At 39.8% G+C, this 13,006-nt stretch overlaps 1 protein-coding gene across 2 annotated transcripts; it reads right to left on the bottom strand.

Annotated features, from left to right (window-relative positions):
* Positions 1-6,255: 6,255 nt before the first annotated feature.
* fut9a (fucosyltransferase 9a) lies at positions 6,256-12,581 on the bottom strand. Of its 2 annotated transcripts, XM_082516877.1 has the most exons (4): positions 12,176-12,581; positions 8,668-8,779; positions 8,049-8,293; positions 6,256-7,786 (listed from the first exon to the last, which is right to left on the bottom strand). In XM_082516877.1, the coding sequence occupies exon 4, from the start codon at positions 7,776-7,778 to the stop codon at positions 6,696-6,698; it is 1,083 nt and encodes a 360-aa protein (XP_082373003.1). In that variant the 5' UTR covers positions 7,779-7,786; positions 8,049-8,293; positions 8,668-8,779; positions 12,176-12,581; the 3' UTR covers positions 6,256-6,695. The 2 variants fall into 2 exon arrangements, with proteins under 2 accessions (XP_082373003.1, XP_082373002.1); XM_082516876.1 differs by lacking the exon at positions 8,668-8,779.
* Positions 12,582-13,006: the final 425 nt, after the last annotated feature.

Genomic DNA, 13,006 nt, shown 5'->3' with positions numbered 1-13,006 from the left:
TCGAAAGTCACTGTACTCCCTGGTTTAACTCTCAAAGGTTCACCTTAAAGTAGATAAGCTGGAGTCAAATTGGCATGTCAGTAGTTTAGAAGACCTGGAAAAGAGCTTTTTGCCCCTTTTTTTTTTAAAAAGGAAAAAAAACCCCTCTAGTTCTCTTTTCAGCACTGACAAAAATTCAGAGCTCTATGAATTTATTCACAAATAAAAATTCAACCATTAGAGAAAAATTACTAGTAACCATCTCACAGACTCATCATTACGTACAGCTGCTTTAAACACTATTAATATTTTTTGGACTCTTGCACTCTGATTAATTCTTCTGAGTTAACTTCAATAACTACAAATGCTTTAATCCCAAATGTCACCTATCTCTAATAATAGGCTACATCCATTAAGGTGCCAGTAATTAAACCATTACTTAAAAAGCCATCACAACCCACCTGCATGGACTGCTCTTTAAACTTCCCTTTTCTCTAACATTCCTGAAAGAATAGTTATTAAACAGCTAACTGATCATTTTCAGAGGAACGGTTTATTTGTTTTCTCTGTAATATTTTACGTCACAATAAAAAGCCCCTTGAGGCACCTTGGGGTTGTGTTTTGACGCTGTATGAACTGAAATCTTATTAAAATTTTAGAACAGACCCCCCACATATTTCTTTTATATTTATTTAGAACAGAATACAAACACATACATTATTGGTGCGCAGTTTGAGTGCTCTTTTTCTCACTTGCCCTTGCGTCACATCTAAAATACACCTGTCACTGACAATTCAAGTTTAAATTTTGACTACACTTTTTGTATAGAAACATGTGACAGTGAAGTTAAATAGTGGGCATTAAGGCCAGTTTTGAGATCCTTTCCCAGGCCCCTTAACGCCCACTCACATCCTGGGCCATTTGACCTCAGGAAATCACATGATAGGGTGGGGCTAGGTTTCACTGCGGGTTCACCCGAAACCTTGGCTGTATCCCAATTCAGGGTCTGCAGCCTTAAAGTACGCAGCCTCAACGATCCTCAAGGGCTGCGTACTCAAAGACCGCTAAGGCCGGAAATGCGAGGCTTGTGAAATGGGACGGTCTAGCCTCCGTTGCGCTGCCCAGGTTGCCTAGCAACCATGATACTAACAGCTGATAACGTGTCATACAGCTTTGTTTGACAGAAATGAAGGAGAAAATCTTTGGTTCATTTGTTTGTTTGTTTCTACATGAGCTTTGATCATTCTCTGTAAGATTAAGCTCAGCTATTGAACGGCGTATATTTTAAAGTAAAGGATTTAAAATCAAGTTAGTACAAACGTCACTAATGTCACATAACTTTGCCGACATGTGGCCAACAGTAATGTTTAATGTTCTTCGTTATTAAACATTTGCACATAAATAAGTGACATAATATTCAGTACTTACTTAAAGTTTACTCTTCGGCCGCCCCTCATCCGCCGTTTTTTTTCAGCAAAATTATCCACACCCACCGCCGCGCTATGCATTCTGGGATATGTTGGGCCACGAAGTCTACACTGCCACAGCCTTAAAATTCAGGGAAATGTAGGACACATTTCAGGGCCGCATTTCGAGCAGGCTTTGAATTGGGACAGCCTTCGGCGCGCCGCTGTGACATAATCGGCCTTGAAATGAGTACTTTAAGGCTGCAGACCCTGAATTGGGATACAGCCATAGGCTGATTGTGGCCTACACCTGTTTTCACACCTGGGCTCGTCTGATTAACGTAGAGGATCAACAGGGGGTTCTTGACTGACTTGGGGGACACTCCCCTAGGACTTACATCTGGGACTGTCCACCATTTGACCTTAGAACTGAAGAAGCTGTTTGGATGAGAGGTGAAACATCTTCAAGCAACTTAAAGAAGTCCAGATGCTTTTCTTTCCAAAAACTCGTTAGACATCACTTTTTGTCTTCTGCTGTATGTCGCTTGTTCAGTGTGTACAACCTCTAAATTGTATGCTGCCAATTAGCCTATATCAGTGTTTTGAATTATAGAACCCTTTAACATAGAATGGATTAATAAGCAGTGTAGAAAGATGTAAATGAATGAGCTTCCATTGTCACTACCTCTACTGGTGTATACATAAGATATTAGCACTGGTTTTCCTCAGTGCTGTTTAGGGGCATTAACACTTGTGGTGGCTTTATACATATCACAGGCAGGGGATCTCATTGGTCAAGAACCAGCCGAGGATCCGCCAAGGATCCACCATGGTGTTGTCAAGATCAGCTCACCATTTTAAGTAACTGTATTTGTATGTCAATCAGAGATATCCTGTGTTCTCACTGGTAGTCAAAAAATTTTATCTCGGATCCCACACAGTGATCATTTCACTCATAGTCACTGAATATCCTTGGCTTTCTGTGGGTTCTGGTTGCCACATTGCAGTAAATTGCTTCCAGTGTGGACATACGCTCCTAGAAATATCAAGTGTGCAGAAAGGATAACGGACAGTACTAGTAGAGGTAAGATAAAAACTTTTTAATAAGTCTACTGTGTCTTTCAATCTACAAGGTTTAATGTGACCCTTTTTGATATTTTGGCTGTTTCATTATTTGGCTAAAACTGGAACTTTTAGTAGATTACAAAATAATATATGTATATGTGGGAGGTTTAGCTGCAGTGATCAGATCAAGCCTGTTAAGTTATAATGTGTGGCTCCACTGTGATTATCATAAGAGGGAGCACTTTTTTTGCATTTTATTTTGATCTGCCTTTTTATCTCTAAACCACCAAACTGTGACTACATGTAGCTCATTAACATTTTAGAATTAAAATATTGAATGCATTGTGATGTATTTTGGACACAGAAAGAGCGATGCATGAATAGTCTTCCATTTCACTCCATCTCTGGTAAGAATTACTTTCCAGCTACTGAAGGTCATTTCAAAATGTGATGCTATAGTAGAGCCACTCATTAAAATGGTTGCCTTTGACACTGCATTGAAGTTGATCTAAAGGAACCCCTTTATTGCCCCTTTACTGTAATAGGAAATATTTTTTTTTGCTATCCTGCAATTAAAGAATTATGCAACTGATACCAATGTGATTTCTGTCCAAAAAAATGAACCTACAGTCAGCAGCTGTTTAGCTTACATTAGCTTGGCTTAGTTTAGTTTAGCTTAGCTAAGCTTAGCTCAGCTTAGCATAGCATAGCATAGTTACAGGGGAAACCAATGTATGGTTATTAAACAGCCATTTTAAAATGGCTGTTCTGCTTTTTGTACAGCTCAGCTCAGAGTTGTCCTGTTTTCAGCCATTATGCTAAGCTATGTTGGCTAGCCAAGTTTATCCACTTATATATAAACTTGTTTAAAATGTTTAAAAGCAAGCATCATACATGTTTTTTCCAGACAGTTTCAGCATAATCCAGCCTATGTCATGTAATACACATCAGGCATCTCTTTAAAAAACAAAAATAAAGAAATACTACAGTACACTTTACAAATGTTTGCTCATTTGTCCATATCTTTATTTTCATTTTGACACTATCAGACATATACAGTAAAACACAACATTTGGCAAAATACAATGATTTGGCAAAAAAAAAGTATTGATTGACTAACAGATTATTTCAGTGAACTGGCATTAAAATCAAATTTTTTTGGGATACCCAGTCATATAGCATCCAGAGAATCACTTCTGGGTGCATCAGTGAACCTCTCACAGATTCAAACTGGACAACAGAGAAGCCGCAGCTCCTTTTCTTTGTTTTTGTGCAAAAAAAAGAGAGAGAAGATAAAGAAGACTTATGCGGCCCAAAAAGATAAAATGAAAAAAACTTTTTTTCTTAAAGTCACCAACCACATTGGACAAGAAAGCTTTGTTTTCATACATGAGATTGGACTGTACAATATGAAACCATGACTGGCAGCTTCATAGTTATCCTGTGGGACGTGCCAAGGTCTTGGAGGACAGTTTATAAACTCACAATAGCTTCATCTAAGACGACAACTGGCACAGTGAGTCACACTACTCGAAATGAATAAAAGTGCTGTATTTCTGCTGCATTTTGGCACAACTTTTTCAATTAGGTCATGCCAACAGGATTGCCACCAAATATAAACAAAGAAGAAAAAAAAATCACTCCTCAAATGTAAAAGTGCCTGCCTTGATGAAAATGTCCACCTCAAAACCGTTAAAAGCATCATTTCAGATGCTCTTAATTCTTTTTCAAGTGTCTCTCCCTTTAACTTAATTCACAGCCACTCAAAGCACCGGGCATTACTTACAAATGTACAGCGCAGTCACAGTCACTTCCAGACAACAACTGCATGATATAAAGAGATTTACCATGAAAAATATATACAATGCTGCTGGAGTTCCCACTGTCTGCTAGACATAAAGGAATGATCTGTGTTTTGGGCTGGTTTGATCCAATTCCTGCTTCAGTTCACTACAGTGTTTATGTACAGAGTCCACTATGGCATTTGGAACCGTACTCCATAAGAAAAATAATTGGTTTCATCCTATTTTACATCAATGGTCCCTTTGAAATTGAAGAAATGTTAACCTCACTGTTTTTATACTTTGACACAGAAGCTCATCTTGCATAAAATGTTGACAAGAATTTGTACAGTACTTTCTGTAAAAAACATAAATCTCTGTTAATAGCTGCTGAGTGCTGTTGCAATGCATTGTTCAATGAATTAGCCGTTCCAACAACATCTGAATGTGATGCAATATCTGCGATATATGCAGATACCGAGCTGTCTTTTTGTAGTGTGGTCTCAAGGGTGTGGTGCAGTGCTAAAACAATCAGAATCACATGGAAACACTCGCTCCCAGACAACACTGAGGTATGATGATTCATACAAAAATACGGGTAACCTTGCAGCAGCCATAAAGATCACATCTTTCACATCTTAAGTTATAATGTGTGATGAGAGTACAGCACCTAAGTGAAGAGCTTAAGCAAATGCTTGTACTACGTGCTCATTTTGTGCTCTTTCTGCTTAATGCAGTCAGTCAAAAATGACAGACTTTCCAAATTAAGATGCAATGTGAGGAGGTGTGTGTGGGAGTTTCATATTGCAGTACAATGGCTCTGTGCTGTTCTATCATCATCATCCACATGGAATCCAAAACACCGTGACAAAATTACAAAAGACAATGAACAATTCACAGCAATATTAATTAGCAACCTCCCTCTCACATAACAGTGACATCTTCTGTCGGATACCAAGGTAAAGATCGCCAAATCCAATCTACAAATACATTGACCATCTGCCTTAGTGTAAGTATGTGAAAATAACAGTTTGATTAGCAGTGCAAATGCAAACTTATAAAAATATGGGAAAAAAATTACAGCTACATAATTCCAAAAATACACAATATGTACATGACCCTATTGAACCATATTCACATTGGAGTTTAGTAAACAATGCATAGGTGAATTCATCACTAGCACAGATGAGATTGTTTTTTATCATATAATGCCTCATTTGAATAAATATTACATAAATATTTTCACTTTTATGTCAGCCCCTCTTCTCCAGCTAACACTTTCCCCAATTTCAGCTTGTGCCACTTCATAAGCAGGGGATAATAAAAAACAAAAACTTGCATCATGAATGTTATCAGAACATTTATACAATCATGCAATCACACTAAAAAATAGGACAAAATCATTTAAAAAAATAGCAGCAGATGAGGTTATGTTAAGTAAAACATGGTCAGAAATAATTTAAAAAAAAACTGTGCACTTGTAAATCATAAAAAATAAATTAAAAATTATAAATTAAAAACTCAAAAGGCAAAGTAAGGCTTAACTAAAATTCAAAGGACAAAAAAAGAACAAGCTAGATGTGTCACTGGGCCTCTGAACCAATAGAAAGACACCATTCAGCTGCTCACGACAGAACAGCAACGAACCTTTGTGTTAACTGAAGGACAAAAATTTTACAGTACTGCCTTCAACAACATAACAAAAATCACACAGTGTGATGGCATCAGCCACACATGGGTAAATCAGTCCATTTGTTCACTTTATTAGTTTGTTTTGCAGTTTTCTTCATTAATATAATTCATTAATCATTTGGTTAAACCTAACACTGATATTATGAGGCGCGCACATAATAGCGTTGTGTGGTTTTTCTAAAAATGTTTTCTGTTATATTAATTATGTTTTTTTTTTTTTTTTTGAGTTACCTGGGTTTGGGCGGTGGCTGTTTCCTGTCTGGGAAAAAGGGACCTTCTTCTTCTAAATTTTTATTGTTGGTTGGCAAACAACTGAAAGGTTGTTTGCCAACTGGTTGTGGGGGCAAAAGGCATGGCTGAGGACTCTGAGAACAATAGGCCTGCTCAGAAGGACCAACCATGTGCTCATCAGGAACAGGGATGTTTTAGGTTTACTTAGGTTATTCTGTGCTTAGTTAATATTAGAGTGTGTTTTTGTTTTCCCCCTATTGTGTGTAAACGGCCAAACCACTATAAAAGCTACTCTCTTGTGTCTTTGTAATTAGGGTGGTTTGTGAGTTAAGTTATGTCCACTTTGTTTGTTTAAGCTTCTGAAAATTACTTTTTGTAGAGTTACATTTAGTTGACCTCTTTTATGGGCTTGCTACTTATGTTTTTGAATTTAGTCTTTTTTGAACTTTTTGAGGGTTAAAATAAAGAAAACCCTTTTTGAAGAAATTTTTTTACCTGTGTTCTTGGCTGCTTAGCCCCTCACACACAGCCCTTCAAATCTCTAACCGCCCCAGTACCACTTATCAAGGCTATTGAATGCCTTGTATTCCTTGTGCCTTCGCAAGTAATCACAAGCCAGGCATGTGTGCTCTGCCCAAAAATAGGCCTTCTTTACTTTAAAGTGTCGCCGCCACTCAAAGTACCTGAGGTACATTTCCTCATTTTTGTCCAGGAGCAGCAGGTAATCAGCCAATTCCTTGGGCGAGCTGAAGTCGTCAACATGAATGAAGGAGTCTCCCTGGATAAAGTTCTCGTAATTCTGCCTGGGTGGGCCGAGAACCACTGGCACTGTCCCCACTGAGAGTGGGTTGTACAGTTTCTCAGTAATGTAATCTTTGTGGATGGAGTTCTCAAACGCCAGATAGAACTTGCAGCTGGCGATGGTGGGGAAGTAGTCTTGGTCAGAGATGTACTCCCCAAAGGCCTGTCCATATGCATGAACCTCAATGTGTTTGTAGAGTTCATTATAATATTTCACCCGCACGTGATCCTGGTTCCAGTTGCTTACAATCCAGCAAATCAGCTTGTTTTTGCTGGGTGGTACAAAATCCTCTTCCCCTTCTGCTGCTACGATGGACCCATAAGGCACTTCAATGTCAGCATCCTGACGGTAATTGAGAGTCAGATTAAACAGGTTCTCTATCCCAGGCAGCTGGGACGAATGGGATGGCGACTCAAAGTTCATCCATATCCACTTCTGGAACGACGGTCGCTGCAGCGGCGGCAGATTGGACAGGTCAGTGCTGATGTCCCGGTGATGGATGACGACTCCATCAGACTTATTGTAGAAGTTCCTGTCTGCTGTGATGAAGCAGCCATCAATGTTAAAGAGAGAGCTGCAGACGCTCAGGTCGTACGTTTGTCCGAAGGGCCAGAGCCAGATCAGCAGAGTGGTCACGTTTTTATCGCTCTTGGTGGAGAAGAGGTTCTTGACCCGGTCTGTGGATACTGTTGACTCTACAGGACCTGATAACCAGCTTGTAGATGGTTTAAAATACATCAAAAACAGAGTCACAAAGCATCCCAGTATAAAAGTACCAAGCAGAAGGGGTCGCAGAATTCTGTGAAAAGGTGCAGATGGCATACTCTGTCCTAAAAAGGGCAAACCAAAGAGAAAAATACCACACAGTCAGCAGGACACAACATCAGGACTGATCATCTTATCGGGCTTTACATACTACCAACATGTAATAATGTCTACTGGATCATTGACTCTGAACAGAATCTGTGCCTTTAAATACTTAGTGGTATGAATATATACTGTGTGGTGTGTAAGGCAATAGTTTGCATCGGTGCTCAAATAAAACTGCTAAATAAAACTGTGATGCCTCCTACAACATATTGCAATACAAACCTGGCGGATTTTACTGAATGCTGAAATCCAAGCAAGAGTAGAGGTTGTGGGAATTTGAGGGAACAGCTCCTACATCGGATCGAAGCTTGGGTTAACCTCCTCTGTGATTCGGTGCTCAAAGGAAAACAAATTGCAGGATGGAGCTAGAAGATGCTTCTTTGCTCTTAGGCTGAATAATAACGATCCTTAATGACTGAATGAAGTGTGTTTGATCTTGAATTTACTGGTCTTCTTAATGATGCCTCCTTTATACAAGCAAAAAGAGAAAATGAGAGAGAATCTATTAAGCCAGAAAAAGAGACAAAAAGCAAGCACTTTGATGACCCCTCCCATTTTGCCTACTCTCTCCATACTTGACCACAGGTATGCTATAATCAGTCTTGGCATAACAAATTAGTTTAGTGGCTTTTTTCCTAGTTAGTAGTGATATGAATTTATTTTGGACTTTCCTGTTAGTTGGCTCCTATGAAAGTTTATTTTTTATCAGTAGTGTAAAAAAATCTTTCTCGGGGATACAAACAGGTTTTAAGCTTGGACAGAGAGAGCTTCGTTAGCCAATTCTTGTTAGCTCATGAACTTTGAGTTCATTAGTGCAGTGGTGGTTCTTGAACTCACTTACTAGGTTTAAGACACTAGGTTATGTGTAGGGAATCTGAAGGAAACGGTTTCCAGGGCCTACTCCGTGGATCGGCTTTCTCCGAGGCGTGGACGTCTATCAGCAGAGAATGTACCTTCACCTATCAGCAGAGAATGTCCCTTAACACAGTCAAATATATTCTCAAGTAATATTCAAGCATGCCATTCAGCGTGTTAGTACGAGCTCGGGAGCAGCTTGGGAGAACAAGAAAACAGAGACTGCTTCAGGTTGTCTTCCCAAATTGACTCAACTTTATTCACAAGTACAACAGTTTATATAGAGGGTAAAATTCATGAGACAGCAGATTATCAGTTTAAACCAGTACAGACCAAGATAAGGGAGCGTCTTCCTGCCCATGGGTGAAGAAGCATCCTTTGTGTAGTTTATTAGTTCAGATACAATTGTGATTATCTCAGCGACATATTTTCAAGGCACAAAACGAAGAGTTCTTTCATTAGTGAAATCTGAAACAAACCATTTGGCCTTCAACAGGCGTCTAAAAGATTAAGAAACTAATGTAGCTGAGGGAGTGATCTCTGTGGTATTTCAACCTTGTACCAGCCTGTGATTCTCACACATCAATTCTTGGGTCAAAGAGAAAAATAACTAAAACAAAGGGGCCTTATTGAATGACAGAGTTTTCCTGTATAATGTCACTATAAAACAATATCCAGTAAATGCTACCATGGTACTAAAATACCTAACAGAATCCACTGAGTCACCTGTTACATTAATGTGGGTAGAGATATATGCTTGGGAACACCTCAGTGGTTTTGATGGGATCACTGGTTTAACCAGTTGCCACTCACTTAACCCCTACTTTTAACTGCCTAAAGGCTAGGGTTAAGTTAGATGGTTTTGGTTGCGAGAGTAGGAGGACTGTTCTCCAGCTTCCTTGGCTTGTCCCTGACTTGTAATCGGCTCCTTCATTAGAGTCACTGAATCAGTGCCCAAAGGCTTTTGTCTTATAAACTGTAGAACACTTTGTTAGTAACTTGTTGTGGTGCAGGACCTTAATATTGCGACAACATATCGCATTTGTTTAGGATTATTTGTTGCTGCTTTTGGTTGTAACTTGGGTTTTGGCTGTTATGCTCTTTTGTTCTGGATATCTTACTATTGTCTGTGTCCAGTATAGAAACTTTGTCATCCTTAAGCTGTGTACACACTGGAACTGATTCTCCTGTTGCGTGTCGCTTTAAAGCTGGCAGCTGGTGGCTTGCGGATGTTTCAAATTCTGGTTGCCATATTTACCACCAGATCATATGTTAATTAGTGATATCCTGCATTCTCATTAGTAGTCACTTCAGTCAGTTGCCTGGGATTTGAAAAATGTTTACTCCAGGCTCCACTAACTTCATGCAGTGATAATTTCACCCATAGTCACTGAATGTCCTTGACTTTTCGCCATGTTGCACTTCCGGTTTGAAAATAGCTTTTTTCACATGTGGAACCATATGGAGGTTTGGGATATGACTGTCCAGTTAAGCTACCTAGCATGTCACTGTTTGCTTTCTAGTTATTCCTCCTCTGTCTTGGTCTGTTCTGTTCTCTTAAAAATGCTCCTAGAAGTATCAAGACTGTAGAAAGAGTAGCTGACAGTACTAGCAGAGTTGATATAAAACTTTTTAATAGGCCTATAGTATTTGTCAGTCTATAATCTTTAACATGACAAGTGCCAGAGAAATGGCTTTTTGTAAAAAAGAAGCATATCTGTCATCGCTTGGCTAACTGTCAAATACCTGCATCCACACACTCACCATGACTGAGCTAGGCATTGTACAGTTCTTAATTCAATTGTGGTTCTTTCAAACTCCATTACTTTGTGGGTTTCCCTATGTTCTGTGCCCACTGAGCTACTTCATAGCGCCACAGAGAAAGCTTGTATTTCCAGCATGCATGCAGAGATGAGCTTAATCTCTACAAACAAGTGTATAAGGCAAAACAAAACTTCTCACACAAATAGTCAGGTAGTCCTAGATAGTCCTAGATATCTTTTAAAAGTTTCCAGTTAGGCATGGATGTAGGTTGTTATTTTGGGTATCCACTGTGTGTTGTAAGAGAATGCTGCCATCTTAAGGCTGAGAAGAATAGAAGAGCTCTCTGGGGCTCAGCACACCTGCATTTGGCACAGAGGCCACACAAGCCTGACATGCCAAGTGCAGAATCAAAGCTTGAGAGACGATTTTTCTTCCATGCATCCCTGAAGCATATCTGAATCAGTAAAATCAAAGGAAAGGGTAACATGCATCCATGCTTCATCCAAATCTTTGACTTTGTTACACAGATATGCACCAAGCGGACACACAAGTCAGAGATGGATTGAGATAAGAGCCAAATGAGTGCCACTCGTTTTAAAGGCTTATGGTATCAATACATTTTCATGTAGGGACAATCCTCTTACAGCACTCAACCATGCCTCCTGTGAGCTGCAGTGATAAGCTCTGTGGTTAACAGGATGCATCCCATGCATGCCATGATGTGCTGGTGTCAATTATATAAAACACCCCATAGGATGGAGGTTGACCTGTATTGCAGTGATCAGGTCAGGCCTTTGAAGTTCCAGTGTCTCCAATGTGATTATTTAAAGAAGGTGCACAATGTTTTATTTATTTATTTAGATATGTCTTTCTATCTCTAAACCACCAAAATGAGACTAAGGGGAGACTCCTGCAGCTCATTCACATTTTAAAAAAAGCATAGCTGTGATTTTGTTAAATGCATTGTGATGTATTTGGGACACAGAAAGAGCACCGCATGGGTGAGTAGTCTGCAGCGAGGCCACGTTTGAAGTGGCTGGAGAGCAGTAAGGGGAGGAAAAAAACGCAGTCACACATTTTCTGTGGCAATATCAGTCACAGAAATCTCAAATCCCAAACAGCGTTTTGTAACGGGTATGCAAAGGCTAAAGCTGCACATGTACACCAAAATTGTTGTCTTTAGATTGCAACTCATAATTTCTGGAAGGAGCTCCGCACTGGCTGAAAACGGACACTCCATCTCAGGTGAGAATTAATTTCCAGCCACCGAGCACTGAAGGTCATTTCAAAACGTGACGCTGTAGTGGAGCCACTCTTTAAAATGGTTGTCTTTTGGCGTGACACTGCATTGAAGTTGATGGGAATAATAAAGATACACTGGAATATTTTCCAGTGCTGACTAACAGAACCTAGATAATAGCGCGCCGTGGGCATAATATTTGCAGCTATGAGGGCAAGGTTTGAAATACAAGTCACATTCACGGGAGAAAAACATCCATGTCCCCTGCAGTGTGTGAACTGTCTAGTGCATTAAACATTTAAAAATGCAGTGTACAATCAAACACCCCGGGGAAAACGAGAAGCGGTCTATATTTGTCACATTTGTTTTGCGCATTTTCTTTTTGGCGTTTGCAATTAGCTACAGATGATTTGCCTTTAAAATCAGGTAGAAGATCAGACATAGGATGCAAGAATGGGGGGAGAAAGACTCAGCCAAGCATTTTACTCACCATCGCGACAGGCGTGAGTCAAAATAAAGCTTTCTTCTCATTTCCTCCTCCTCACTTTCAAAGACACATAGGAACATACGGAAGATGTGGATGCGTTTGGAATAAAAAATCGAGCCCGCACGCCGTGTTTGCAGCAATAGAGCCCGCATCCATCGTCTTGATCCCGAAAAAATGATGATACCTACTGTAGTAATGTGCGCTGAATCTTCTCCGCTACTGCACACCGACGCAGAGAATGATGGCTGCAAGTGAAAAAAAGGGGGAAAGAAAGAAAGAAAGAAAGAAAGAAAGAGGGGGAAATCGCGACTACCTCGTTCGCTTGCACACTAAATTCATATCTCGGTGTGCGAGGGCGCCATGTATGCTCAGGGATGTGATGCGATGTGGAATAATTCCCTGCTGGCTGCCCATGCGCTACCTTGCTCTGTTTACCGTGGATGCAGCTGCAGGCTGTGGCGGAGCGCTAGTTTGAGTGGGATGCTGCGATTCCGCTTTAGTACCATATTACACTTTAATCGTTTGTTTAAGGTTCTCATTTGAATAAACAGGTCAGTCATCTCTGAAGGATTCACCTCAATTGGTCTGTACAAATTAATCTTTCAGTGATGTAAAAGCTGAAGTCTGATTGCCAGTTAGCGAGGATAATGCACCACAGCCACCTTCAGAGGCCCAAAAACACAATTCTGTTAATTTTCAGCGAGTTTATTTAATATTTTTCGCATTCTTAAATCACATGCAAAAACAACTTACAAAAAAAGTAGGTTCAATTATCTATACAGAGGCTCACAGATGCAGTTTGCCCCATTAAACCTTGTGATTTCTTTTAGCCAG

Source organism: Aulonocara stuartgranti, assembly GCF_965226115.1.
Source record: "Aulonocara stuartgranti genome assembly, chromosome: 19".
NCBI classification, from domain to species: domain Eukaryota; kingdom Metazoa; phylum Chordata; class Actinopteri; order Cichliformes; family Cichlidae; genus Aulonocara; species Aulonocara stuartgranti.
Note: the sequence above shows the minus strand (reverse complement) of the source record. Positions and strands in the feature narration are given on the sequence as shown.

Excerpts from the sequence above, each read along its gene's own strand:
- fut9a (XM_082516877.1), bottom strand. The coding sequence starts at position 7,778 with ATGCCATCTGCACCTTTTCACAGAATTCTGCGACCCCTTCTGCTTGGT.